The sequence below is a fragment of the Giraffa tippelskirchi genome, chromosome 14 (assembly GCF_054371585.1).
Source record: "Giraffa tippelskirchi isolate mGirTip1 chromosome 14, T2T-mGirTip1v1.2.pri, whole genome shotgun sequence".
Taxonomy (NCBI): domain Eukaryota; kingdom Metazoa; phylum Chordata; class Mammalia; order Artiodactyla; family Giraffidae; genus Giraffa; species Giraffa tippelskirchi.
The window spans coordinates 8,942,122-8,967,782 of NC_137288.1; the positions used below are offsets into that span (position 1 = coordinate 8,942,122).

General features: G+C 54.9%; 3 protein-coding genes and 1 long non-coding RNA gene across 4 annotated transcripts in view; 1 reads left to right on the forward strand and 3 right to left on the reverse strand.

Annotated features, from left to right (window-relative positions):
* LOC145534148 (uncharacterized) overlaps window positions 1-25,661 on the forward strand; it is a 770,273-nt gene that overhangs the window by 342,493 nt on the left and 402,119 nt on the right. Inside the window, exons 44-47 of the long non-coding RNA XR_014074274.1 lie at window positions 1,283-1,394; window positions 8,927-9,038; window positions 16,570-16,681; window positions 24,221-24,332. This is a non-coding gene — a long non-coding RNA (uncharacterized LOC145534148). The remainder of the gene's footprint in view (window positions 1-1,282; window positions 1,395-8,926; window positions 9,039-16,569; window positions 16,682-24,220; window positions 24,333-25,661) is intronic.
* On the reverse strand, window positions 3,428-8,502 carry LOC145533919 (uncharacterized). Its single transcript, XM_081561268.1, has 3 exons — window positions 5,046-8,502; window positions 4,334-4,646; window positions 3,428-4,080 (listed from the first exon to the last, which is right to left on the reverse strand). The coding sequence occupies exons 1-3, from the start codon at window positions 5,280-5,282 to the stop codon at window positions 3,452-3,454; spliced, it is 1,179 nt and encodes a 392-aa protein (XP_081417394.1). The 5' UTR covers window positions 5,283-8,502; the 3' UTR covers window positions 3,428-3,451.
* Window positions 11,072-16,142, reverse strand: LOC145533945 (uncharacterized). The gene is made up of 3 exons (XM_081561296.1): window positions 12,689-16,142; window positions 11,977-12,289; window positions 11,072-11,724 (listed from the first exon to the last, which is right to left on the reverse strand). The coding sequence occupies exons 1-3, from the start codon at window positions 12,923-12,925 to the stop codon at window positions 11,096-11,098; spliced, it is 1,179 nt and encodes a 392-aa protein (XP_081417422.1). The 5' UTR covers window positions 12,926-16,142; the 3' UTR covers window positions 11,072-11,095.
* Window positions 18,709-20,531, reverse strand: LOC145534098 (uncharacterized). The gene is made up of 3 exons (XM_081561468.1): window positions 20,332-20,531; window positions 19,620-19,932; window positions 18,709-19,366 (listed from the first exon to the last, which is right to left on the reverse strand). Exons 1-3 carry the CDS (start codon window positions 20,464-20,466, stop codon window positions 18,738-18,740), a joined length of 1,077 nt encoding a protein of 358 aa, XP_081417594.1. The 5' UTR covers window positions 20,467-20,531; the 3' UTR covers window positions 18,709-18,737.

A 25,661-nucleotide genomic window follows, 5' to 3' on the forward strand; every position in this document is an offset into this window, starting at 1 on the left:
TTGTGTTTCCACTCATTCGTCTCGCGATGTATGACCTGTCTTTTGCTTTTGTCATGAGGTCTTTCCCACAGTAGATATCTTTGATTTTGCAAAGTCCACTGTATTCTCTGGGTTTTTTTTTTTTTGTGGACTGGCTTTTAGTTTTGTGTGTGAAGACTCAAAGCACGTGTCCGGTTTCTGCTCATTGTTCTTCGAGATTTGTGACAAGTTTTCATGGAAAGTTTGTCTAGGGATAACTGGAAGTGAACTCGGTGTAAGGTGTCAAGTCTCCATTTCCATTCTTGTCATCCCCTGCAGTTTCCAATTCCCTGTTCCTGAGTGGTTTTAGAGACCTTGTGGGGAGTTTGGTTGCATTGGAGTTTGCATTTCCACCTTGATTCGATTCACACTGTTCTGCCCTCAGGGACACTGTCAAGGGGGAGTGAGGAGCAGCCTGCACTTCCAGCAGTGACCACACGGTGGGGCGAGTGCTGCTCTCCCCTCAGGGAGCCCCAGGCCACAGGCATCCCAGTGAGGAGCCAGCTCTGTGCTCAGCTGAAAGGAGTTAGTCTCTCAGGAGCCTCTTAGCCCTTGCCTTTGGATCACCCAGGGTGGGCATTTACTGGGACAGAAAAAATTGCCCTGAATTCCATGGACGGAAGAGCCTGGCTGTGTAGAGTTCGTGAGTTGCCGCGAATCAGACACAACTGAGGACACAAAAATTCTATAGATTAAAACACTTTTTGGGGGTGGGGGGGAGTGAAAGGGGGGGATGTGGGTTTTTTTGTCTTATATAATAGCCAAGGGAAATCTAGTTTAAACCTAAATTCACATAGACGGGAAAGGTATAGCTCTCCGTCACCCTATTAAAAAAAAAAAAAAACTACTAAACTTTTCTGAAAGTTTATTTAGTAGCTTCCTTGAGCAGTTCATTGTGAAGCATTTTTTTTGTTTTCTGTGACATTGGCCTCATTAAAAAGCACGGTTTGCCTTTACTGGATAATTCTGTTCATTGGTTTCTTAGGGAACCTTGGTAATATTTGAGTTTCCTGGGGAGTATGGTCACATGACCTGGCCCTGGCCAATCGGTGCGTTCCACCTCCCTGGCCACTGTGATTGGCTCCGGACTGGGGCAGTGCCCAATCGGGGCCCAGGGCCGGGCCTCCCGTTGGAAGCCAGGGGAAGACGAGCTGTCGTCCTGCTGGGGTAGGGGAAGGGGTGGGGCCGGGGGAGGTCAGGCTCCAGCAGTGGGAGGGGCGTGAGGCCCGCCTGCGGCAGTTGGTGACCTTCCTGCTCCCCTCAGGGCAGAGCCGCCGGCCTGAGAATGAGGGCGCTGCTGAGCCCAGGGCCTGGGATGGCCCGTTGCTGCTGTGGTCCCAGAGCTCCACCCGAGACCTGAGGGAAGCCGTCTGCCCGTGAGTCCTCTCCCGCTTGTCTGTCAGCTTGTTTGAACCATGCTGGGTTTTCTGCCCAGCTGGCTAAGGGGAGTCCCTGGAAATGCAAGGGTGTGGGTTTTGGCAGACTTCAGGGAAGACATGCCAGATGAGCCTGGGAGACTCCAGCTTAATCTGGATTCAGGAGATATCTCTTCGGGCCAGCTAGTAATTGTAGGATAAGCCTAATGAGTCTTCACAGGATGAAGAGAGTAACGTGCCAAGGTAGCAATCGATGTCCTCATTCGAGAGGATGAAGCTGGTGCTCAGAGAAGGGGGGAACTTGGCCACAGCAAGGAGGTGTGCACCCAGACAGAACCCCCAGATCCGGCCATTGGAGCTCAGGGAGGCCACTGGTGTGGCTTGTCCCTGTGGCAGGGGCCGAGGCACGCAGCCCACCCTGATTCCTGCGGGGGCCTGACTTGGGAAGTGCCATCTGGTAGCTTTGAGACTCACCAAACCAAATTGCACTGGAGAGAGGAGGGACACCTTCCTTCATCCACCCCCCACCCCCGCCGGATTCCCACATACCCTGACCCCTTTCTCCCGATTTCGGAGCCATTTCCAGAGTCCCGCTCATATGACCTCATTCGAAGTGCACTGTGGACGAGCTGCCATCTGCAGCTACTACCACAGCGGCCAAGGGCTTTAGCTCCCGACTACCTCCCTTCCTTTGGAACTTGGGGGCCCTCTACTCCCCACTTGCACACCACAGACCTTTGCTGAGGATTGTGGGGACCCTCACTCAGTTTGCAGTACGTTGTAGCCATCCCTGTCCTCTCTATACCTCCCTTGAAACTCAGCTTGTGAGCTCCTTTGGAGCAGCGTGGCCCACCTGGCTGCAACGGAAGAGACACAGCTGACAGTGAAACAACAGCTTAGATCTGAGACCCGGAAAGCTCTGTCAGAAGGGACCTCCCTCTTCACACCGTAGAGGCTGTAGGAGGCGCCAGGCTTTCGAACCAGTGCTGGGGCCAAAATGACTCCACAGCTGTTTTCCTTCCTGGGGAGGGTTCTGGCTCGAGTGGGAATGGCTCAAGTCTCCTAAGGTTCTGCAAGCCCACTGTGTGCAGATTCACGGTACACAGAGAGGAGAAGGTGGAGTCCTGCCCTGTAGGTGGTCACAGCTCACGGATGAGCCAGGCAGGCAGGCAGGCAGGGCATGAGAACACCTGAGCTGCCTTCATGAGTGAATGGTGTGGGGGCAGAGGAAGAGAAGCCGGTCTGCTCCCTCGTGTGGTGCCCCGGGCAGGTTGTCCCCAGAGGAAACCCTTACGACGGTGAGGACTATCACTGCTGTTTCCCAAGGGGTTCCGTCGGTGCGTGTCTTCCCCGGAGCGGTCAGGCCGTCTCTCAAGTACACGGGCCATGGGCATTGCCTCTCCTTGGAACTTCCCATGTGTTTCTCTTTTTTTATGGAACAGTGATTTTCTAGAGGGGTTCTGGGCCACAAGGATGTTGGGTCATTTTCTAGCCTTCTGTCATGAAGAACGCTTTCCTGGGTGTTGGGGTGGTTTGTTGTTCCAGCTCCCTTTCTTGGCTTCTTTTGGGAGCTGGTGCAACAAGACGAGCTCAGCCTCTGCCTTCTGGCTGAGATGTCACCCTTGACACAGCAATGCCTGCCTGGAGATAATGATGGCAGTTGCCAAAAGGGCTTCGTTTGGCACATGGTATCTTGAAAGGACGTACACCGTCCTTTCAGATATCAAAGGCTAGTTCAAATGACATACAAATGAGAACTCTCCAATGGAGTCTTACACTAGTTGGAGAGTCCAAAAAACACTCCTTCAGTCATTTCACTGAGAGTCATTGATTGGGGACACCAAGAATATAGGAAGGAATGCACAAAGAAAGGATGAAATTGTGTTCAGGATCGGGGGAAGGGATGAACAGGGCGTGCTTGCCTTGAATCCAGGCTTTGTTGGGGGGTGGGGCATAAAGATCAAACGGGTCTGAAACTACAAAGTGGTGATGGTAACACAGTATCACCAGAGTTACACAACAGTGTTCCCAAATTGCAACAATGATGAAAAAGTTTACTAATCCCAACTTAACCAACAAAAGTACAGGAAACCATACAAAAAATAAAACATCACCAGAAAGGTGGAAACAAAGCAAATGCAAAGCAGTTCAGGGGAAAGGAACTCCATGTCCCCTGGGGGCAGACCGAGTTGCCAGCGTCCACGGTGAGCAGACGGGGATGGAGGCTGCAGAGCCGACCGCTCCCCTGGACGTGGTGTTTCCGGCAAGGGCTCTGGGTGTCTGTCCAGAGCGGGGGCTCGTTCTCCCTGCAGGGGTGGGTGAGTCATCGTGGGCGTCTGGGTGTTGCGCGGGAGCCAGGGCAGGCTCTCCCTGCCGAGGCGGTGACTCCTCCTCTGCCTCGGGTTCTCCTGCCAGAGCCCGAGCAGGTAGAGGTGCACGTGGAGGTGGAGGTTCTGGCTGAGGGGGTGGGACATCAGTGCCTGGGGCTGGGGGTCCTGCAGGCATGGAGATCCGATCTGCCCGGTGTGCTGGCCAGTACCCAGCTGGCCTGGTGTCTCTGCGAGGGCAAGTCTCGGTTCTCCATCTGCCCTCGGTGGATCCCTGGGTCCTGCACCTGGAGCCAGCACCTCTGTAGGGACAGGTCTGGGAAGCGGAGCCTGGTTCCAGTTGGAGGCCAGTGCTAGAGCTGGGGGAGAAGCAAAGTTTGCCCACAGGCCAGCCTTGGCATGTGCGTCTCCCGGGACAGAAAGCTTCCAAGAGATTCCCAAAGAATACCCAGCGTCGGATGTCTTTTGGGACTGAAGTGTGCAAGATGGGGGGCGGGGGGGTGTGAGGCCAGCGCTTGCTGCAGGCCCAGCAGCAGCTTTCGGGGACTCGTCCCTGTGTAGCTCAGCACCCCCTCCCCACACACTCCCGTGCACCAGCCCCAGCGTCCTCACCTCTGTGCTCTGGCGTGCTGGGCTCCAGGTCCTCCTGCTGCCTCAGAGGCCGGGGTTCTCGGGACTCTGGGTCGGAGCCGGGTGTGCTGAGCTCCGTGGCAGCCTCAGACTGGGCCGCCGGGTGTATCCTGGGCGGTGTCTCGGCAGCAGGCCTTCCCCGCCTCCGCTTCTCCCCCGGTGGGGCTGATGCCTCCGTGGGCACGCTCACCTGGAGCCTGCACTGGGCCTCACGGGCGGGGGGGTGGTGCTCCGACCCCTCCCTCCGGGAGGTGGATGGGGTGTCCCCGTCCTCGGCCTCATCACGTGGGAAGCTCTGCAACGACAGTGACCGTCAGCCAGCCATGCTAGGAGTTTTCCGAGCTGGGCCTGGGCAGTGGAGCCGCTGCTTCTGCCTGCTCGAACTTCTCTTCCCAGAAGGGTCAGAGACGTGTGTCTGCTCAGATCCCCACCCGGGAGGAAAGAGACCCACCTGAGGGTGTGAGGTCCGCCTGGGCGGCCGCCGCTGCCCGCACTCTCCCCATCCCGCCCAGCCTGCTCTCCCCTGGGGTGTGGACACAACTTGTCCGCAGGCTTCTGACCCCACATCCGCCTGGGCTTCCTTGAGGGAGACACACCCCAAGAAACCCGCATCCACACACACAGGCAAAGGACCCGCTGTTTCCGGGTGGCATGGGAGAGGCGGCCTGGTCCGTCCTGGGGCTCCCCGTGTTACCTTTCTGTTTCTCCGGGCAAAGGGCCAGAGGCCTCTCGGGGGTGTCCTGAGCCAACGTCGACAGGGTGCCCGCGCACACTGCCTGTGAGCACTCCTGAGGCCCCGGCCTCTGGGCAGGGGCAAACAGCAGAACATCCTGGCAGCCAGTGAACTGGCTGGGGGCTCCTCTCCGCTCTGGAGGCCTGGATACCCGGGCTGCGGGTTCTGTTGGGTTCTGTTGCCGGCAGGTGACATCATCTCCTGGGGTTCGTGCTGAGGTCCCTTCCCCAAAACTTCCCAAGGGAATCTCTGGGTTTCTGACTGCTCGACCACCCCCCTTAGGCCATGTGCAGGCACAGTGACACCCACACAGCCCAGCCCACAGCCCTGGGGAGGCCTGGGTTCAGCCAGGGCCTGAGCTCCGAGGACCCCACTGCTCTCAGACCAGGCTCCTTCTTCTCATAAGTGGTGTGGCCCTGGACAAGCATATGCCCCTCAGGGTTGCCCCAGTCTCTCCATCTGCAGAGTGGTGGTCATTCTCCCATCTGCTTCCTAGGTCTGTCGGCCTACGAGCAGCTCCATGCCTTTCCACCTGGGGCCGATATCACGTGGAGCTTGTGCGCTGAGACTTCAGAAAGAAAGATTCCATCCAGGGCTGACACAGCACAGAATGGGGCAGAACGAGGCCTGGATGTGCCGTGGTACCCAGGAAAAGGCACTCCCCCTCCTGACTGTTTTGAGACCCCGCATCCAAGTTGGAGGACCGAAAGGAAGACTCGAAGGTCTCCCTCTCTTATAGAAAAGAGTAGCCAACTTTCTGCTCCTCTGTTTCCATTGAGATTCTGTTCAAGTGTCCCAGCTCGGCTTCTGCGGGTGGCTGAGCTTCTAGTGGCTCCCTGCGTTCTTGTCTTTTCCTCTCCAAACCTTCCGTCCTTTTCCCCCTTCTGGGGTGGAAGGGCGCTGTCATTGCTTCTACCTTCGAGGCAGATTGAGGAAAAGTCTGGACCGTCGACTCCTTTCCTCTCTTTGGTTCCGTGTCTCTCTCTGGCTGTGTCCCTCTCTTTTCCTTTCTCAGTTCCGTCTGTGTCTTCCTCTTTCTCTCTCGTGTGTGGATGGATGGATGCTAGGGATGCACATGTATATGATTAGATGAGGGTTATGTTTTAGGGATAGGTTAGAGGGAGAGAAAGGCTTTAGGTCGGAGTTGGTCATGGGGGAAGGGTCAAGGGTGGTGGTGGTGTTGTTTCTTGGAATCTGAGTGCTGTGCATTCTTCGTCTCTTTCCATATGAACCCCTTCTCAGATACACCACTTGCAAGGAGTCTCTCATGTTCTGTTTCCTATCTTTTGCATTTGTGAATGCTTAGCTTCTCTGTTGTGAAGAGGTTCCATTGGATGGAAACCCATGGGTGTACTTCGTGTACCTCTTTGCCTTACTTGAAGAGACCCATTTCGACCTCCGCCCAGCAAATGGCAAGGAGACTCTGATGTTAAGGAGCCTTTGACCTACGCTTCTTTCTAGCTATCTCATGACATCAGTCTTTAGGGTGAGGTTTTCCCCCTATATTGAGGTGGTATGAGATCAAAACCAATAGCGTTCTTCAGATGTAGCTGTCTGGTTTTCCCATGGACATTGATTGAAGAGGCTTTCTTGTTCCCATTTGGATATTCTCCCCTTCTGTGTCAGAGATGAGTTGACCATGGATGCTGGGGTTTGTTTCTGGACCCTCCACTTTATTCCATCGATCTGGATCTGTGTGTGTTGTTGTATTCCCAATAGCATACTGTCCTGCTGCTGCTGCTGCGGCTAAGTCACTTCAGTCGTGTCTGACTCTGCGTGACCCCATGGCCTGCAGCCTACCAGGCTCCTCCGTCCAGGACATTTTCCAGGCAAGAGTACTGGAGTGGGTCGCCATTGCCTTCTCCGATACTCTCCTGAGGATCCTAGTTTGGTCGTCTAATTTCCTTTCACACAACCTTGGATGTCCGTATCGGGGCTTCTTCGTCGGATTGTATTGACAGTTTAGGCTCTTTTCTGTCTCCGTACCCCTTTTGCAATTCTTTGTTCGGTGCGAAAATGCATTGGCATTTTGGGAGGAATAGCATCGAAGCTGTGGATTGCCTTGTGGGGCTGTGACATCATTTTCCCAATAGGAATTCTTTCAAGCCCTGAGCACAGCTTCTCTTTCCAGTGATTGGTGTGGGCTTGATCTTCCTTCTTCCATCTCTCGCCGTTTTGTGAGAACAGGTCCATCCTTCCCTTCTGGGTTAGATGGACTGGTGGGTATCACTTCAGTGAATGGCATTGTCAGTGGGGGTGATAATTCCCTTCTCGTTGGAAGACTTTGCTGTGAGTATTAGAAATGCAAGTGACTTCTCTTCCCCTTCCTCCCTGTCCATCTCTCAGAGCCACCGGGAAACAGAGGCCTCATCCACGGTCACACAGGCCTGAGGGGGTGCAACTAGACTGTTGTTTCTTCAGGCCCTCAGTGCTGGACATCATCCGGGATCCTCTGTGTGTGTCTTCCTCAGTCTGGTGTCCCTTCAGACCTTTCCCTAGTTTTCACAGGCTTGTTGCGTTGGTGTTCTTTGTCTGTTTGGAGACACATCCTTGATAAGCTTTGTGTTTCCACTCATTCGTCTCGCGATGTATGACCTGTCTTTTGCTTTTGTCATGAGGTCTTTCCCACAGTAGATATCTTTGATTTTGCAAAGTCCACTGTATTCTCTGGGTTTTTTTTTTTTTTGTGGACTGGCTTTTAGTTTTGTGTGTGAAGACTCAAAGCACGTGTCCGGTTTCTGCTCATTGTTCTTCGAGATTTGTGGCAAGTTTTCATGGAAAGTTTGTCTAGGGATAACTGGAAGTGAACTCGGTGTAAGGTGTCAAGTCTCCATCTCCATTCCTGTCATCCCCTGCAGTTTCCAATTCCCTGTTCCTGAGTGGTTTTAGAGACCTTGTGGGGAGTTTGGTTGCATTGGAGTTTGCATTTCCACCTTGATTCGATTCACACTGTTCTGCCCTCAGGGACACTGTCAAGGGGGAGTGAGGAGCAGCCTGCACTTCCAGCAGTGACCACACGGTGGGGCGAGTGCTGCTCTCCCCTCAGGGAGCCCCAGGCCACAGGCATCCCAGTGAGGAGCCAGCTCTGTGCTCAGCTGAAAGGAGTTAGTCTCTCAGGAGCCTCTGAGCCCTTGCCTTTGGATCACCCAGGGTGGGCATTTACTGGGACAGAAAAAATTGCCCTGAATTCCATGGACGGAAGAGCCTGGCTGTGTAGAGTTCGTGAGTTGCCGCGAATCAGACACAACTGAGGACACAAAAATTCTATAGATTAAAACACTTTTTGGGGGTGGGGGGGAGTGAAAGGGGGGGATGTGGGTTTTTTTGTCTTATATAATAGCCAAGGGAAATCTAGTTTAAACCTAAATTCACATAGACGGGAAAGGTATAGCTCTCCGTCACCCTATTAAAAAAAAAAAAAAAACTACTAAACTTTTCTGAAAGTTTATTTAGTAGCTTCCTTGAGCAGTTCATTGTGAAGCATTTTTTTTTTTCTGTGACATTGGCCTCATTAAAAAGCACGGTTTGCCTTTACTGGATAATTCTGTTCATTGGTTTCTTAGGGAACCTTGGTAATATTTGAGTTTCCTGGGGAGTATGGTCACATGACCTGGCCCTGGCCAATCGGTGCATTCCACCTCCCTGGCCACTGTGATTGGCTCCGGGCTGGGGCAGTGCCCAATCGGGGCCCAGGGCCGGGCCTCCCGTTGGAAGCCAGGGGAAGACGAGCTGTCGTCCTGCTGGGGTAGGGGAAGGGGTGGGGCCGGGGGAGGTCAGGCTCCAGCAGTGGGAGGGGCGTGAGGCCCGCCTGCGGCAGTTGGTGACCTTCCTGCTCCCCTCAGGGCAGAGCCGCCGGCCTGAGAATGAGGGCGCTGCTGAGCCCAGGGCCTGGGATGGCCCGTTGCTGCTGTGGTCCCAGAGCTCCACCCGAGACCTGAGGGAAGCCGTCTGCCCGTGAGTCCTCTCCCGCTTGTCTGTCAGCTTGTTTGAACCATGCTGGGTTTTCTGCCCAGCTGGCTAAGGGGAGTCCCTGGAAATGCAAGGGTGTGGGTTTTGGCAGACTTCAGGGAAGACATGCCAGATGAGCCTGGGAGACTCCAGCTTAATCTGGATTCAGGAGATATCTCTTCGGGCCAGCTAGTAATTGTAGGATAAGCCTAATGAGTCTTCACAGGATGAAGAGAGTAACGTGCCAAGGTAGCAATCGATGTCCTCATTCGAGAGGATGAAGCTGGTGCTCAGAGAAGGGGGGAACTTGGCCACAGCAAGGAGGTGTGCACCCAGACAGAACCCCCAGATCCGGCCATTGGAGCTCAGGGAGGCCACTGGTGTGGCTTGTCCCTGTGGCAGGGGCCGAGGCACGCAGCCCACCCTGATTCCTGCGGGGGCCTGACTTGGGAAGTGCCATCTGGTAGCTTTGAGACTCACCAAACCAAATTGCACTGGAGAGAGGAGGGACACCTTCCTTCATCCACCCCCCACCCCCGCCGGATTCCCACATACCCTGACCCCTTTCTCCCGATTTCGGAGCCATTTCCAGAGTCCCGCTCATATGACCTCATTCGAAGTGCACTGTGGACGAGCTGCCATCTGCAGCTACTACCACAGCGGCCAAGGGCTTTAGCTCCCGACTACCTCCCTTCCTTTGGAACTTGGGGGCCCTCTACTCCCCACTTGCACACCACAGACCTTTGCTGAGGATTGTGGGGACCCTCACTCAGTTTGCAGTACGTTGTAGCCATCCCTGTCCTCTCTATACCTCCCTTGAAACTCAGCTTGTGAGCTCCTTTGGAGCAGCGTGGCCCACATGGCTGCAACGGAAGAGACACAGCTGACAGTGAAACAACAGCTTAGATCTGAGACCCGGAAAGCTCTGTCAGAAGGGACCTCCCTCTTCACACCGTAGAGGCTGTAGGAGGCGCCAGGCTTTCGAACCAGTGCTGGGGCCAAAATGACTCCACAGCTGTTTTCCTTCCTGGGGAGGGTTCTGGCTCGAGTGGGAATGGCTCAAGTCTCCTAAGGTTCTGCAAGCCCACTGTGTGCAGATTCACGGTACACAGAGAGGAGAAGGTGGAGTCCTGCCCTGTAGGTGGTCACAGCTCACGGATGAGCCAGGCAGGCAGGCAGGCAGGGCATGAGAACACCTGAGCTGCCTTCATGAGTGAATGGTGTGGGGGCAGAGGAAGAGAAGCCGGTCTGCTCCCTCGTGTGGTGCCCCGGGCAGGTTGTCCCCAGAGGAAACCCTTACGACGGTGAGGACTATCACTGCTGTTTCCCAAGGGGTTCCGTCGGTGCGTGTCTTCCCCGGAGCGGTCAGGCCGTCTCTCAAGTACACGGGCCATGGGCATTGCCTCTCCTTGGAACTTCCCATGTGTTTCTCTTTTTTTATGGAACAGTGATTTTCTAGAGGGGTTCTGGGCCACAAGGATGTTGGGTCATTTTCTAGCCTTCTGTCATGAAGAACGCTTTCCTGGGTGTTGGGGTGGTTTGTTGTTCCAGCTCCCTTTCTTGGCTTCTTTTGGGAGCTGGTGCAACAAGACGAGCTCAGCCTCTGCCTTCTGGCTGAGATGTCACCCTTGACACAGCAATGCCTGCCTGGAGATAATGATGGCAGTTGCCAAAAGGGCTTCGTTTGGCACATGGTATCTTGAAAGGACGTACACCGTCCTTTCAGATATCAAAGGCTAGTTCAAATGACATACAAATGAGAACTCACCAATGGAGTCTTACACTAGTTGGAGAGTCCAAAAAACACTCCTTCAGTCATTTCACTGAGAGTCATTGATTGGGGACACCAAGAATATAGGAAGGAATGCACAAAGAAAGGATGAAATTGTGTTCAGGATCGGGGGAAGGGATGAACAGGGCGTGCTTGCCTTGAATCCAGGCTTTGTTTGGGGGTGGGGCATAAAGATCAAACGGGTCTGAAACTACAAAGTGGTGATGGTAACACAGTATCACCAGAGTTACACAACAGTGTTCCCAAATTGCAACAATGATGAAAAAGTTTACTAATCCCAACTTAACCAACAAAAGTACAGGAAACCATACAAAAAATAAAACATCACCAGAAAGGTGGAAACAAACCAAATGCAAAGCAGTTCAGGGGAAAGGAACTCCATGTCCCCTGGGGGCAGACCGAGTTGCCAGCGTCCACGGTGAGCAGACGGGGATGGAGGCTGCAGAGCCGACCGCTCCCCTGGACGTGGTGTTTCCGGCAAGGGCTCTGGGTGTCTGTCCAGAGCGGGGGCTCGTTCTCCCTGCAGGGGTGGGTGAGTCATCGTGGGCGTCTGGGTGTTGCGCGGGAGCCAGGGCAGGCTCTCCCTGCCGAGGCGGTGACTCCTCCTCTGCCTCGGGTTCTCCTGCCAGAGCCCGAGCAGGTAGAGGTGCACGTGGAGGTGGAGGTTCTGGCTGAGGGGGTGGGACATCAGTGCCTGGGGCTGGGGGTCCTGCAGGCATGGAGATCCGATCTGCCCGGTGTGCTGGCCAGTACCCAGCTGGCCTGGTGTCTCTGCGAGGGCAAGTCTCGGTTCTCCATCTGCCCTCGGTGGATCCCTGGGTCCTGCACCTGGAGCCAGCACCTCTGTAGGGACAGGTCTGGGAAGCGGAGCCTGGTTCCAGTTGGAGGCCAGTGCTAGAGCTGGGGGAGAAGCAAAGTTTGCCCACAGGCCAGCCTTGGCATGTGCGTCTCCCGGGACAGAAAGCTTCCAAGAGATTCCCAAAGAATACCCAGCGTCGGATGTCTTTTGGGACTGAAGTGTGCAAGATGGGGGGCGGGGGGTGTGAGGCCAGCGCTTGCTGCAGGCCCAGCAGCAGCTTTCGGGGACTCGTCCCTGTGTAGCTCAGCACCCCCTCCCCACACACTCCCGTGCACCAGCCCCAGCGTCCTCACCTCTGTGCTCTGGCGTGCTGGGCTCCAGGTCCTCCTGCTGCCTCAGAGGCCGGGGTTCTCGGGACTCTGGGTCGGAGCCGGGTGTGCTGAGCTCCGTGGCAGCCTCAGACTGGGCCGCCGGGTGTATCCTGGGCGGTGTCTCGGCAGCAGGCCTTCCCCGCCTCCGCTTCTCCCCCGGTGGGGCTGATGCCTCCGTGGGCACGCTCACCTGGAGCCTGCACTGGGCCTCACGGGCGGGGGGGTGGTGCTCCGACCCCTCCCTCCGGGAGGTGGATGGGGTGTCCCCGTCCTCGGCCTCATCACGTGGGAAGCTCTGCAACGACAGTGACCGTCAGCCAGCCATGCTAGGAGTTTTCCGAGCTGGGCCTGGGCAGTGGAGCCACTGCTTCTGCCTGCTCGAACTTCTCTTCCCAGAAGGGTCAGAGACGTGTGTCTGCTCAGATCCCCACCCGGGAGGAAAGAGACCCACCTGAGGGTGTGAGGTCCGCCTGGGCGGCCGCCGCTGCCCGCACTCTCCCCATCCCGCCCAGCCTGCTCTCCCCTGGGGTGTGGACACAACTTGTCCGCAGGCTTCTGACCCCACATCCGCCTGGGCTTCCTTGAGGGAGACACACCCCAAGAAACCCGCATCCACACACACAGGCAAAGGACCCGGTGTTTCCGGGTGGCATGGGAGAGGCGGCCTGGTCCGTCCTGGGGCTCCCCGTGTTACCTTTCTGTTTCTCCGGGCAAAGGGCCAGAGGCCTCTCGGGGGTGTCCTGAGCCAACGTCGACAGGGTGCCCGCGCACACTGCCTGTGAGCACTCCTGAGGCCCCGGCCTCTGGGCAGGGGCAAACAGCAGAACATCCTGGCAGCCAGTGAACTGGCTGGGGGCTCCTCTCCGCTCTGGAGGCCTGGATACCCGGGCTGCGGGTTCTGTTGGGTTCTGTTGCCGGCAGGTGACATCATCTCCTGGGGTTCGTGCTGAGGTCCCTTCCCCAAAACTTCCCAAGGGAATCTCTGGGTTTCTGACTGCTCGACCACCCCCCTTAGGCCATGTGCAGGCACAGTGACACCCACACAGCCCAGCCCACAGCCCTGGGGAGGCCTGGGTTCAGCCAGGGCCTGAGCTCCGAGGACCCCACTGCTCTCAGACCAGGCTCCTTCTTCTCATAAGTGGTGTGGCCCTGGACAAGCATATGCCCCTCAGGGTTGCCCCAGTCTCTCCATCTGCAGAGTGGTGGTCATTCTCCCATCTGCTTCCTAGGTCTGTCGGCCTACGAGCAGCTCCATGCCTTTCCACCTGGGGCCGATATCACGTGGAGCTTGTGCGCTGAGACTTCAGAAAGAAAGATTCCATCCAGGGCTGACACAGCACAGAATGGGGCAGAACGAGGCCTGGATGTGCCGTGGTACCCAGGAAAAGGCACTCCCCCTCCTGACTGTTTTGAGACCCCGCATCCAAGTTGGAGGACCGAAAGGAAGACTCGAAGGTCTCCCTCTCTTATAGAAAAGAGTAGCCAACTTTCTGCTCCTCTGTTTCCATTGAGATTCTGTTCAAGTGTCCCAGCTCGGCTTCTGCGGGTGGCTGAGCTTCTAATGGCTCCCTGCGTTCTTGTCTTTTCCTCTCCAAACCTTCCGTCCTTTTCCCCCTTCTGGGGTGGAAGGGCGCTGTCATTGCTTCTACCTTCGAGGCAGATTGAGGAAAAGTCTGGACCGTCGACTCCTTTCCTCTCTTTGGTTCCGTGTCTCTCTCTGGCTGTGTCCCTCTCTTTTCCTTTCTCAGTTCCGTCTGTGTCTTCCTCTTTCTCTCTCGTGTGTGGATGGATGGATGCTAGGGATGCACATGTATATGATTAGATGAGGGTTATGTTTTAGGGATAGGTTAGAGGGAGAGAAAGGCTTTAGGTCGGAGTTGGTCATGGGGGAAGGGTCAAGGGTGGTGGTGGTGTTGTTTCTTGGAATCTGAGTGCTGTGCATTCTTCGTCTCTTTCCATATGAACCCCTTCTCAGATACACCACTTGCAAGGAGTCTCTCATGTTCTGTTTCCTATCTTTTGCATTTGTGAATGCTTAGCTTCTCTGTTGTGAAGAGGTTCCATTGGATGGAAACCCATGGGTGTACTTCGTGTACCTCTTTGCCTTACTTGAAGAGACCCATTTCGACCTCCGCCCAGCAAATGGCAAGGAGACTCTGATGTTAAGGAGCCTTTGACCTACGCTTCTTTCTAGCTATCTCATGACATCAGTCTTTAGGGTGAGGTTTTCCCCCTATATTGAGGTGGTATGAGATCAAAACCAATAGCGTTCTTCAGATGTAGCTGTCTGGTTTTCCCATGGACATTGATTGAAGAGGCTTTCTTGTTCCCATTTGGATATTCTCCCCTTCTGTGTCAGAGATGAGTTGACCATGGATGCTGGGGTTTGTTTCTGGACCCTACACTTTATTCCATCGATCTGGATCTGTGTGTGTTGTTGTATTCCCAATAGCATACTGTCCTGCTGCTGCTGCTGCGGCTAAGTCACTTCAGTCGTGTCTGACTCTGCGTGACCCCATGGCCTGCAGCCTACCAGGCTCCTCCGTCCAGGACGTTTTCCAGGCAAGAGTACTGGAGTGGGTCACCATTGCCTTCTCCGATACTCTCCTGAGGATCCTAGTTTGGTCGTCTAATTTCCTTTCACACAACCTTGGATGTCCGTATCGGGGCTTTTTCGTCGGATTGTATTGACAGTTTAGGCTCTTTTCTGTCTCCGTACCCCTTTTGCAATTCTTTGTTCGGTGCGAAAATGCATTGGCATTTTGGGAGGAATAGCATCGAAGCTGTGGATTGCCTTGTGGGGCTGTGACATCATTTTCCCAATAGGAATTCTTTCAAGCCCTGAGCACAGCTTCTCTTTCCAGTGATTGGTGTGGGCTTGATCTTCCTTCTTCCATCTCTCGCCGTTTTGTGAGAACAGGTCCATCCTTCCCTTCTGGGTTAGATGGACTGGTGGGTATCACTTCAGTGAATGGCATTGTCAGTGGGGGTGATAATTCCCTTCTCGTTGGAAGACTTTGCTGTGAGTATTAGAAATGCAAGTGACTTCTCTTCCCCTTCCTCCCTGTCCATCTCTCAGAGCCACCGGGAAACAGAGGCCTCATCCACGGTCACACAGGCCTGAGGGGGTGCAACTAGACTGTTGTTTCTTCAGGCCCTCAGTGCTGGACATCATCCGGGATCCTCTGTGTGTGTCTTCCTCAGTCTGGTGTCCCTTCAGACCTTTCCCTAGTTTTCACAGGCTTGTTGTGTTGGTGTTCTTTGTCTGTTTGGAGACACATCCTTGATAAGCTTTGTGTTTCCACTCATTCGTCTCGCGATGTATGACCTGTCTTTTGCTTTTGTCATGAGGTCTTTCCCACAGTAGATATCTTTGATTTTGCAAAGTCCACTGTATTCTCTGGGTTTTTTTTTTTGTGGACTGGGTTTTAGTTTTGTGTGTGAAGACTCAAAGCACGTGTCCGGTTTCTGCTCATTGTTCTTCGAGATTTGTGACAAGTTTTCATGGAAAGTTTGTCTAGGGATAACTGGAAGTGAACTCGGTGTAAGGTGTCAAGTCTCCATCTCCATTCCTGTCATCCCCTGCAGTTTCCAATTCCCTGTTCCTGAGTGGTTTTAGAGACCTTGTGGGGAGTTTGGTTGCATTGGAGTTTGCATTTCCACCTTGATTCGATTCACACTGTTCTGCCCTCAGGGACACTGTCAAGGGGGAGTGAGGAGCAGCCTGCACTTCCAGCAGTGACCACACGGTGGGGCGAGTGCTGCTCTCCCCTCAGGGAGCCCCAGGCCACAGGCATCCCAGTGAGGAGCCAGTTCTGTGCTCAGCTGGAAGGAGTTAGTCTCTCAGGAGCCTCTGAGCCCTTGCCTTTGGATCACCCAGGGTGGGCATTTACTGGGACAGAAAAAATTGCCCTGAATTCCATGGACGGAAGAGCCTGGCTGTGTAGAGTTCGTGAGTTGCCGCGAATCAGACACAACTGAGGACACAAAAATTCTATAGATTAAAACACTTTTTGGGGGTGGGGGGGAGTGAAAGGGGGGGATGTGGGTTTTTTTGTCTTATATAATAGCCAAGGGAAATCTAGTTTAAACCTAAATTCACATAGACGGGAAAGGTATAGCTCTCCGTCACCCTATTAAAAAAAAAAAAAAAACTACTAAACTTTTCTGGAAGTTTATTTAGTAGCTTCCTTGAGCAGTTCATTGTGAAGCATTTTTTTTTTTTTTCTGTGACATTGGCCTCATTAAAAAGCACGGTTTGCCTTTACTGGATAATTCTGTTCATTGGTTTCTTAGGGAACCTTGGTAATATTTGAGTTTCCTGGGGAGTATGGTCACATGACCTGGCCCTGGCCAATCGGTGCGTTCCACCTCCCTGGCCACTGTGATTGGCTCCGGGCTGGGGCAGTGCCCAATCGGGGCCCAGGGCCGGGCCTCCCGTTGGAAGCCAGGGGAAGACGAGCTGTCGTCCTGCTGGGGTAGGGGAAGGGGTGGGGCCGGGGGAGGTCAGGCTCCAGCAGTGGGAGGGGCGTGAGGCCCGCCTGCGGCAGTTGGTGACCTTCCTGCTCCCCTCAGGGCAGAGCCGCCGGCCTGAGAATGAGGGCGCTGCTGAGCCCAGGGCCTGGGATGGCCCGTTGCTGCTGTGGTCCCAGAGCTCCACCCGAGACCTGAGGGAAGCCGTCTGCCCGTGAGTCCTCTCCCGCTTGTCTGTCAGCTTGTTTGAACCATGCTGGGTTTTCTGCCCAGCTGGCTAAGGGGAGTCCCTGGAAATGCAAGGGTGTGGGTTTTGGCAGACTTCAGGGAAGACATGCCAGATGAGCCTGGGAGACTCCAGCTTAATCTGGATTCAGGAGATATCTCTTCGGGCCAGCTAGTAATTGTAGGATAAGCCTAATGAGTCTTCACAGGATGAAGAGAGTAACGTGCCAAGGTAGCAATCGATGTCCTCATTCGAGAGGATGAAGCTGGTGCTCAGAGAAGGGGGGAACTTGGCCACAGCAAGGAGGTGTGCACCCAGACAGAACCCCCAGATCCGGCCATTGGAGCTCAGGGAGGCCACTGGTGTGGCTTGTCCCTGTGGCAGGGGCCGAGGCACGCAGCCCACCCTGATTCCTGCGGGGGCCTGACTTGGGAAGTGCCATCTGGTAGCTTTGAGACTCACCAAACCAAATTGCACTGGAGAGAGGAGGGACACCTTCCTTCATCCACCCCCCACCCCCGCCGGATTCCCACATACCCTGACCCCTTTCTCCCGATTTCGGAGCCATTTCCAGAGTCCCGCTCATATGACCTCATTCGAAGTGCACTGTGGACGAGCTGCCATCTGCAGCTACTACCACAGCGGCCAAGGGCTTTAGCTCCCGACTACCTCCCTTCCTTTGGAACTTGGGGGCCCTCTACTCCCCACTTGCACACCACAGACCTTTGCTGAGGATTGTGGGGACCCTCACTCAGTTTGCAGTACGTTGTAGCCATCCCTGTCCTCTCTATACCTCCCTTGAAACTCAGCTTGTGAGCTCCTTTGGAGCAGCGTGGCCCACCTGGCTGCAACGGAAGAGACACAGCTGACAGTGAAACAACAGCTTAGATCTGAGACCCGGAAAGCTCTGTCAGAAGGGACCTCCCTCTTCACACCGTAGAGGCTGTAGGAGGCGCCAGGCTTTCGAACCAGTGCTGGGGCCAAAATGACTCCACAGCTGTTTTCCTTCCTGGGGAGGGTTCTGGCTCGAGTGGGAATGGCTCAAGTCTCCTAAGGTTCTGCAAGCCCACTGTGTGCAGATTCACGGTACACAGAGAGGAGAAGGTGGAGTCCTGCCCTGTAGGTGGTCACAGCTCACGGATGAGCCAGGCAGGCAGGCAGGCAGGGCATGAGAACACCTGAGCTGCCTTCATGAGTGAATGGTGTGGGGGCAGAGGAAGAGAAGCCGGTCTGCTCCCTCGTGTGGTGCCCCAGGCAGGTTGTCCCCAGAGGAAACCCTTACGACGGTGAGGACTATCACTGCTGTTTCCCAAGGGGTTCCGTCGGTGCGTGTCTTCCCCGGAGCGGTCAGGCCGTCTCTCAAGTACACGGGCCATGGGCATTGCCTCTCCTTGGAACTTCCCATGTGTTTCTCTTTTTTATGGAACAGTGATTTTCTAGAGGGGTTCTGGGCCACAAGGATGTTGGGTCATTTTCTAGCCTTCTGTCATGAAGAACGCTTTCCTGGGTGTTGGGGTGGTTTGTTGTTCCAGCTCCCTTTCTTGGCTTCTTTTGGGAGCTGGTGCAACAAGACGAGCTCAGCCTCTGCCTTCTGGCTGAGATGTCACCCTTGACACAGCAATGCCTGCCTGGAGATAATGATGGCAGTTGCCAAAAGGGCTTCGTTTGGCACATGGTATCTTGAAAGGACGTACACCGTCCTTTCAGATATCAAAGGCTAGTTCAAATGACGTACAAATGAGAACTCTCCAATGGAGTCTTACAGTAGTTGGAGAGTCCAAAAAACACTCCTTCAGTCATTTCACTGAGAGTCATTGATTGGGGACACCAAGAATATAGGAAGGAATGCACAAAGAAAGGATGAAATTGTGTTCAGGATCGGGGGAAGGGATGAACAGGGCGTGCTTGCCTTGAATCCAGGCTTTGTTGGGGGGTGGGGCATAAAGATCAAACGGGTCTGAAACTACAAAGTGGTGATGGTAACACAGTATCACCAGAGTTACACAACAGTGTTCCCAAATTGCAACAATGATGAAAAAGTTTACTAATCCCAACTTAACCAACAAAAGTACAGGAAACCATACAAAAAATAAAACATCACCAGAAAGGTGGAAACAAAGCAAATGCAAAGCAGTTCAGGGGAAAGGAACTCCATGTCCCCTGGGGGCAGACCGAGTTGCCAGCGTCCACGGTGAGCAGACGGGGATGGAGGCTGCAGAGCCGACCGCTCCCCTGGACGTGGTGTTTCCGGCAAGGGCTCTGGGTGTCTGTCCAGAGCGGGGGCTCGTTCTCCCTGCAGGGGTGGGTGAGTCATCGTGGGCGTCTGGGTGTTGCGCGGGAGCCAGGGCAGGCTCTCCCTGCCGAGGCGGTGACTCCTCCTCTGCCTCGGGTTCTCCTGCCAGAGCCCGAGCAGGTAGAGGTGCACGTGGAGGTGGAGGTTCTGGCTGAGGGGGTGGGACATCAGTGCCTGGGGCTGGGGGTCCTGCAGGCATGGAGATCCGATCTGCCCGGTGTGCTGGCCAGTACCCAGCTGGCCTGGTGTCTCTGCGAGGGCAAGTCTCGGTTCTCCATCTGCCCTCGGTGGATCCCTGGGTCCTGCACCTGGAGCCAGCACCTCTGTAGGGACAGGTCTGGGAAGCGGAGCCTGGTTCCAGTTGGAGGCCAGTGCTAGAGCTGGGGGAGAAGCAAAGTTTGCCCACAGGCCAGCCTTGGCATGTGCATCTCCCGGGACAGAAAGCTTCCAAGAGATTCCCAAAGAATACCCAGCGTCGGATGTCTTTTGGGACTGAAGTGTGCAAGATGGGGGGCGGGGGGGTGTGAGGCCAGCGCTTGCTGCAGGCCCAGCAGCAGCTTTCGGGGACTCGTCCCTGTGTAGCTCAGCACCCCCTCCCCACACACTCCCGTGCACCAGCCCCAGCGTCCTCACCTCTGTGCTCTGGCGTGCTGGGCTCCAGGTCCTCCTGCTGCCTCAGAGGCCGGGGTTCTCGGGACTCTGGGTCGGAGCCGGGTGTGCTGAGCTCCGTGGCAGCCTCAGACTGGGCCGCCGGGTGTATCCTGGGCGGTGTCTCGGCAGCAGGCCTTCCCCGCCTCCGCTTCTCCCCCGGTGGGGCTGATGCCTCCGTGGGCACGCTCACCTGGAGCCTGCACTGGGCCTCACGGGCGGGGGGGGGGTGCTCCGACCCCTCCCTCCGGGAGGTGGATGGGGTGTCCCCGTCCTCGGCCTCATCACGTGGGAAGCTCTGCAACGACAGTGACCGTCAGCCAGCCATGCTAGGAGTTTTCCGAGCTGGGCCTGGGCAGTGGAGCCGCTGCTTCTGCCTGCTCGAACTTCTCTTCCCAGAAGGGTCAGAGACGTGTGTCTGCTCAGATCCCCACCCGGGAGGAAAGAGACCCACCTGAGGGTGTGAGGTCCGCCTGGGCGGCCGCCGCTGCCCGCACTCTCCCCATCCCGCCCAGCCTGCTCTCCCCTGGGGTGTGGACACAACTTGTCCGCAGGCTTCTGACCCCACATCCGCCTGGGCTTCCTTGAGGGAGACACACCCCAAGAAACCCGCATCCACACACACAGGCAAAGGACCCGCTGTTTCCGGGTGGCATGGGAGAGGCGGCCTGGTCCGTCCTGGGGCTCCCCGTGTTACCTTTCTGTTTCTCCGGGCAAAGGGCCAGAGGCCTCTCGGGGGTGTCCTGAGCCAACGTCGACAGGGTGCCCGCGCACACTGCCTGTGAGCACTCCTGAGGCCCCGGCCTCTGGGCAGGGGCAAACAGCAGAACATCCTGGCAGCCAGTGAACTGGCTGGGGGCTCCTCTCCGCTCTGGAGGCCTGGATACCCGGGCTGCGGGTTCTGTTGGGTTCTGTTGCCGGCAGGTGACATCATCTCCTGGGGTTCGTGCTGAGGTCCCTTCCCCAAAACTTCCCAAGGGAATCTCTGGGTTTCTGACTGCTCGACCACCCCCCTTAGGCCATGTGCAGGCACAGTGACACCCACACAGCCCAGCCCACAGCCCTGGGGAGGCCTGGGTTCAGCCAGGGCCTGAGCTCCGAGGACCCCACTGCTCTCAGACCAGGCTCCTTCTTCTCATAAGTGGTGTGGCCCTGGACAAGCATATGCCCCTCAGGGTTGCCCCAGTCTCTCCATCTGCAGAGTGGTGGTCATTCTCCCATCTGCTTCCTAGGTCTGTCGGCCTACGAGCAGCTCCATGCCTTTCCACCTGGGGCCGATATCACGTGGAGCTTGTGCGCTGAGACTTCAGAAAGAAAGATTCCATCCAGGGCTGACACAGCACAGAATGGGGCAGAACGAGGCCTGGATGTGCCGTGGTACCCAGGAAAAGGCACTCCCCCTCCTGACTGTTTTGAGACCCCGCATCCAAGTTGGAGGACCGAAAGGAAGACTCGAAGGTCTCCCTCTCTTATAGAAAAGAGTAGCCAACTTTCTGCTCCTCTGTTTCCATTGAGATTCTGTTCAAGTGTCCCAGCTCGGCTTCTGCGGGTGGCTGAGCTTCTAATGGCTCCCTGCGTTCTTGTCTTTTCCTCTCCAAACCTTCCGTCCTTTTCCCCCTTCTGGGGTGGAAGGGCGCTGTCATTGCTTCTACCTTCGAGGCAGATTGAGGAAAAGTCTGGACCGTCGACTCCTTTCCTCTCTTTGGTTCCGTGTCTCTCTCTGGCTGTGTCCCTCTCTTTTCCTTTCTCAGTTCCGTCTGTGTCTTCCTCTTTCTCTCTCGTGTGTGGATGGATGGATGCTAGGGATGCACATGTATATGATTAGATGAGGGTTATGTTTTAGGGATAGGTTAGAGGGAGAGAAAGGCTTTAGGTCGGAGTTGGTCATGGGGGAAGGGTCAAGGGTGGTGGTGGTGTTGTTTCTTGGAATCTGAGTGCTGTGCATTCTTCGTCTCTTTCCATATGAACCCCTTCTCAGATACACCACTTGCAAGGAGTCTCTCATGTTCTGTTTCCTATCTTTTGCATTTGTGAATGCTTAGCTTCTCTGTTGTGAAGAGGTTCCATTGGATGGAAACCCATGGGTGTACTTCGTGTACCTCTTTGCCTTACTTGAAGAGACCCATTTCGACCTCCGCCCAGCAAATGGCAAGGAGACTCTGATGTTAAGGAGCCTTTGACCTACGCTTCTTTCTAGCTATCTCATAACATCAGTCTTTAGGGTGAGGTTTTCCCCCTATATTGAGGTGGTATGAGATCAAAACCAATAGCGTTCTTCAGATGTAGCTGTCTGGTTTTCCCATGGACATTGATTGAAGAGGCTTTCTTGTTCCCATTTGGATATTCTCCCCTTCTGTGTCAGAGATGAGTTGACCATGGATGCTGGGGTTTGTTTCTGGACCCTCCACTTTATTCCATCGATCTGGATCTGTGTGTGTTGTTGTATTCCCAATAGCATACTGTCCTGCTGCTGCTGCTGCGGCTAAGTCACTTCAGTCGTGTCTGACTCTGCGTGACCCCATGGCCTGCAGCCTACCAGGCTCCTCCGTCCAGGACGTTTTCCAGGCAAGAGTACTGGAGTGGGTCACCATTGCCTTCTCCGATACTCTCCTGAGGATCCTAGTTTGGTCGTCTAATTTCCTTTCACACAACCTTGGATGTCCGTATCGGGGCTTCTTCGTCGGATTGTATTGACAGTTTAGGCTCTTTTCTGTCTCCGTACCCCTTTTGCAATTCTTTGTTCGGTGCGAAAATGCATTGGCATTTTGGGAGGAATAGCATCGAAGCTGTGGATTGCCTTGTGGGGCTGTGACATCATTTTCCCAATAGGAATTCTTTCAAGCCCTGAGCACAGCTTCTCTTTCCAGTGATTGGTGTGGGCTTGATCTTCCTTCTTCCATCTCTCGCCGTTTTGTGAGAACAGGTCCATCCTTCCCTTCTGGGTTAGATGGACTGGTGGGTATCACTTCAGTGAATGGCATTGTCAGTGGGGGTGATAATTCCCTTCTCGTTGGAAGACTTTGCTGTGAGTATTAGAAATGCAAGTGACTTCTCTTCCCCTTCCTCCCTGTCCATCTCTCAGAGCCACCGGGAAACAGAGGCCTCATCCACGGTCACACAGGCCTGAGGGGGTGCAACTAGACTGTTGTTTCTTCAGGCCCTCAGTGCTGGACATCATCCGGGATCCTCTGTGTGTGTCTTCCTCAGTCTGGTGTCCCTTCAGACCTTTCCCTAGTTTTCACAGGCTTGTTGCGTTGGTGTTCTTTGTCTGTTTGGAGACACATCCTTGATAAGCTTTGTGTTTCCACTCATTCGTCTCGCGATGTATGACCTGTCTTTTGCTTTTGTCGTGAGGTCTTTCCCACAGTAGATATCTTTGATTTTGCAAAGTCCACTGTATTCTCTGGTTTTTTTTTTTTTTTGTGGACTGGCTTTTAGTTTTGTGTGTGAAGACTCAAAGCACGTGTCCGGTTTCTGCTCATTGTTCTTCGAGATTTGTGACAAGTTTTCATGGAAAGTTTGTCTAGGGATAACTGGAAGTGAACTCGGTGTAAGGTGTCAAGTCTCCATCTCCATTCCTGTCATCCCCTGCAGTTTCCAATTCCCTGTTCCTGAGTGGTTTTAGAGACCTTGTGGGGAGTTTGGTTGCATTGGAGTTTGCATTTCCACCTTGATTCGATTCACACTGTTCTGCCCTCAGGGACACTGTCAAGGGGGAGTGAGGAGCAGCCTGCACTTCCAGCAGTGACCACACGGTGGGGCGAGTGCTGCTCTCCCCTCAGGGAGCCCCAGGCCACAGGCATCCCAGTGAGGAGCCAGCTCTGTGCTCAGCTGAAAGGAGTTAGTCTCTCAGGAGCCTCTGAGCCCTTGCCTTTGGATCACCCAGGGTGGGCATTTACTGGGACAGAAAAAATTGCCCTGAATTCCATGGACGGAAGAGCCTGGCTGTGTAGAGTTCGTGAGTTGCCGCGAATCAGACACAACTGAGGACACAAAAATTCTATAGATTAAAACACTTTTTGGGGGTGGGGGGGAGTGAAAGGGGAGGATGTGGGTTTTTTTGTCTTATATAATAGCCAAGGGAAATCTAGTTTAAACCTAAATTCACATAGACGGGAAAGGTATAGCTCTCCGTCACCCTATTAAAAAAAAAAAAAAAAAAACTACTAAACTTTTCTGAAAGTTTATTTAGTAGCTTCCTTGAGCAGTTCATTGTGAAGCATTTTTTTTTTTTTCTTCTGTGACATTGGCCACATTAAAAAGCACGGTTTGCCTTTACTGGATAATTCTGTTCATTGGTTTCTTAGGGAACCTTGGTAATATTTGAGTTTCCTGGGGAGTATGGTCACATGACCTGGCCCTGGCCAATCGGTGCGTTCCACCTCCCTGGCCACTGTGATTGGCTCCGGGCTGGGGCAGTGCCCAATCGGGGCCCAGGGCCGGGCCTCCCGTTGGAAGCCAGGGGAAGACGAGCTGTCGTCCTGCTGGGGTAGGGGAAGGGGTGGGGCCGGGGGAGGTCAGGCTCCAGCAGTGGGAGGGGCGTGAGGCCCGCCTGCGGCAGTTGGTGACCTTCCTGCTCCCCTCAGGGCAGAGCCGCCGGCCTGAGAATGAGGGCGCTGCTGAGCCCAGGGCCTGGGATGGCCCGTTGCTGCTGTGGTCCCAGAGCTCCACCCGAGACCTGAGGGAAGCCGTCTGCCCGTGAGTCCTCTCCCGCTTGTCTGTCAGCTTGTTTGAACCATGCTGGGTTTTCTGCCCAGCTGGCTAAGGGGAGTCCCTGGAAATGCAAGGGTGTGGGTTTTGGCAGACTTCAGGGAAGACATGCCAGATGAGCCTGGGAGACTCCAGCTTAATCTGGATTCAGGAGATATCTCTTCGGGCCAGCTAGTAATTGTAGGATAAGCCTAATGAGTCTTCACAGGATGAAGAGAGTAACGTGCCAAGGTAGCAATCGATGTCCTCATTCGAGAGGATGAAGCTGGTGCTCAGAGAAGGGGGGAACTTGGCCACAGCAAGGAGGTGTGCACCCAGACAGAACCCCCAGATCCGGCCATTGGAGCTCAGGGAGGCCACTGGTGTGGCTTGTCCCTGTGGCAGGGGCCGAGGCACGCAGCCCACCCTGATTCCTGCGGGGGCCTGACTTGGGAAGTGCCATCTGGTAGCTTTGAGACTCACCAAACCAAATTGCACTGGAGAGAGGAGGGACACCTTCCTTCATCCACCCCCCACCCCCGCCGGATTCCCACATACCCTGACCCCTTTCTCCCGATTTCGGAGCCATTTCCAGAGTCCCGCTCATATGACCTCATTCGAAGTGCACTGTGGACGAGCTGCCATCTGCAGCTACTACCACAGCGGCCAAGGGCTTTAGCTCCCGACTACCTCCCTTCCTTTGGAACTTGGGGGCCCTCTACTCCCCACTTGCACACCACAGACCTTTGCTGAGGATTGTGGGGACCCTCACTCAGTTTGCAGTACGTTGTAGCCATCCCTGTCCTCTCTATACCTCCCTTGAAACTCAGCTTGTGAGCTCCTTTGGAGCAGCGTGGCCCACCTGGCTGCAACGGAAGAGACACAGCTGACAGTGAAACAACAGCTTAGATCTGAGACCCGGAAAGCTCTGTCAGAAGGGACCTCCCTCTTCACACCGTAGAGGCTGTAGGAGGCGCCAGGCTTTCGAACCAGTGCTGGGGCCAAAATGACTCCACAGCTGTTTTCCTTCCTGGGGAGGGTTCTGGCTCGAGTGGGAATGGCTCAAGTCTCCTAAGGTTCTGCAAGCCCACTGTGTGCAGATTCACGGTACACAGAGAGGAGAAGGTGGAGTCCTGCCCTGTAGGTGGTCACAGCTCACGGATGAGCCAGGCAGGCAGGCAGGCAGGGCATGAGAACACCTGAGCTGCCTTCATGAGTGAATGGTGTGGGGGCAGAGGAAGAGAAGCCGGTCTGCTCCCTCGTGTGGTGCCCCAGGCAGGTTGTCCCCAGAGGAAACCCTTACGACGGTGAGGACTATCACTGCTGTTTCCCAAGGGG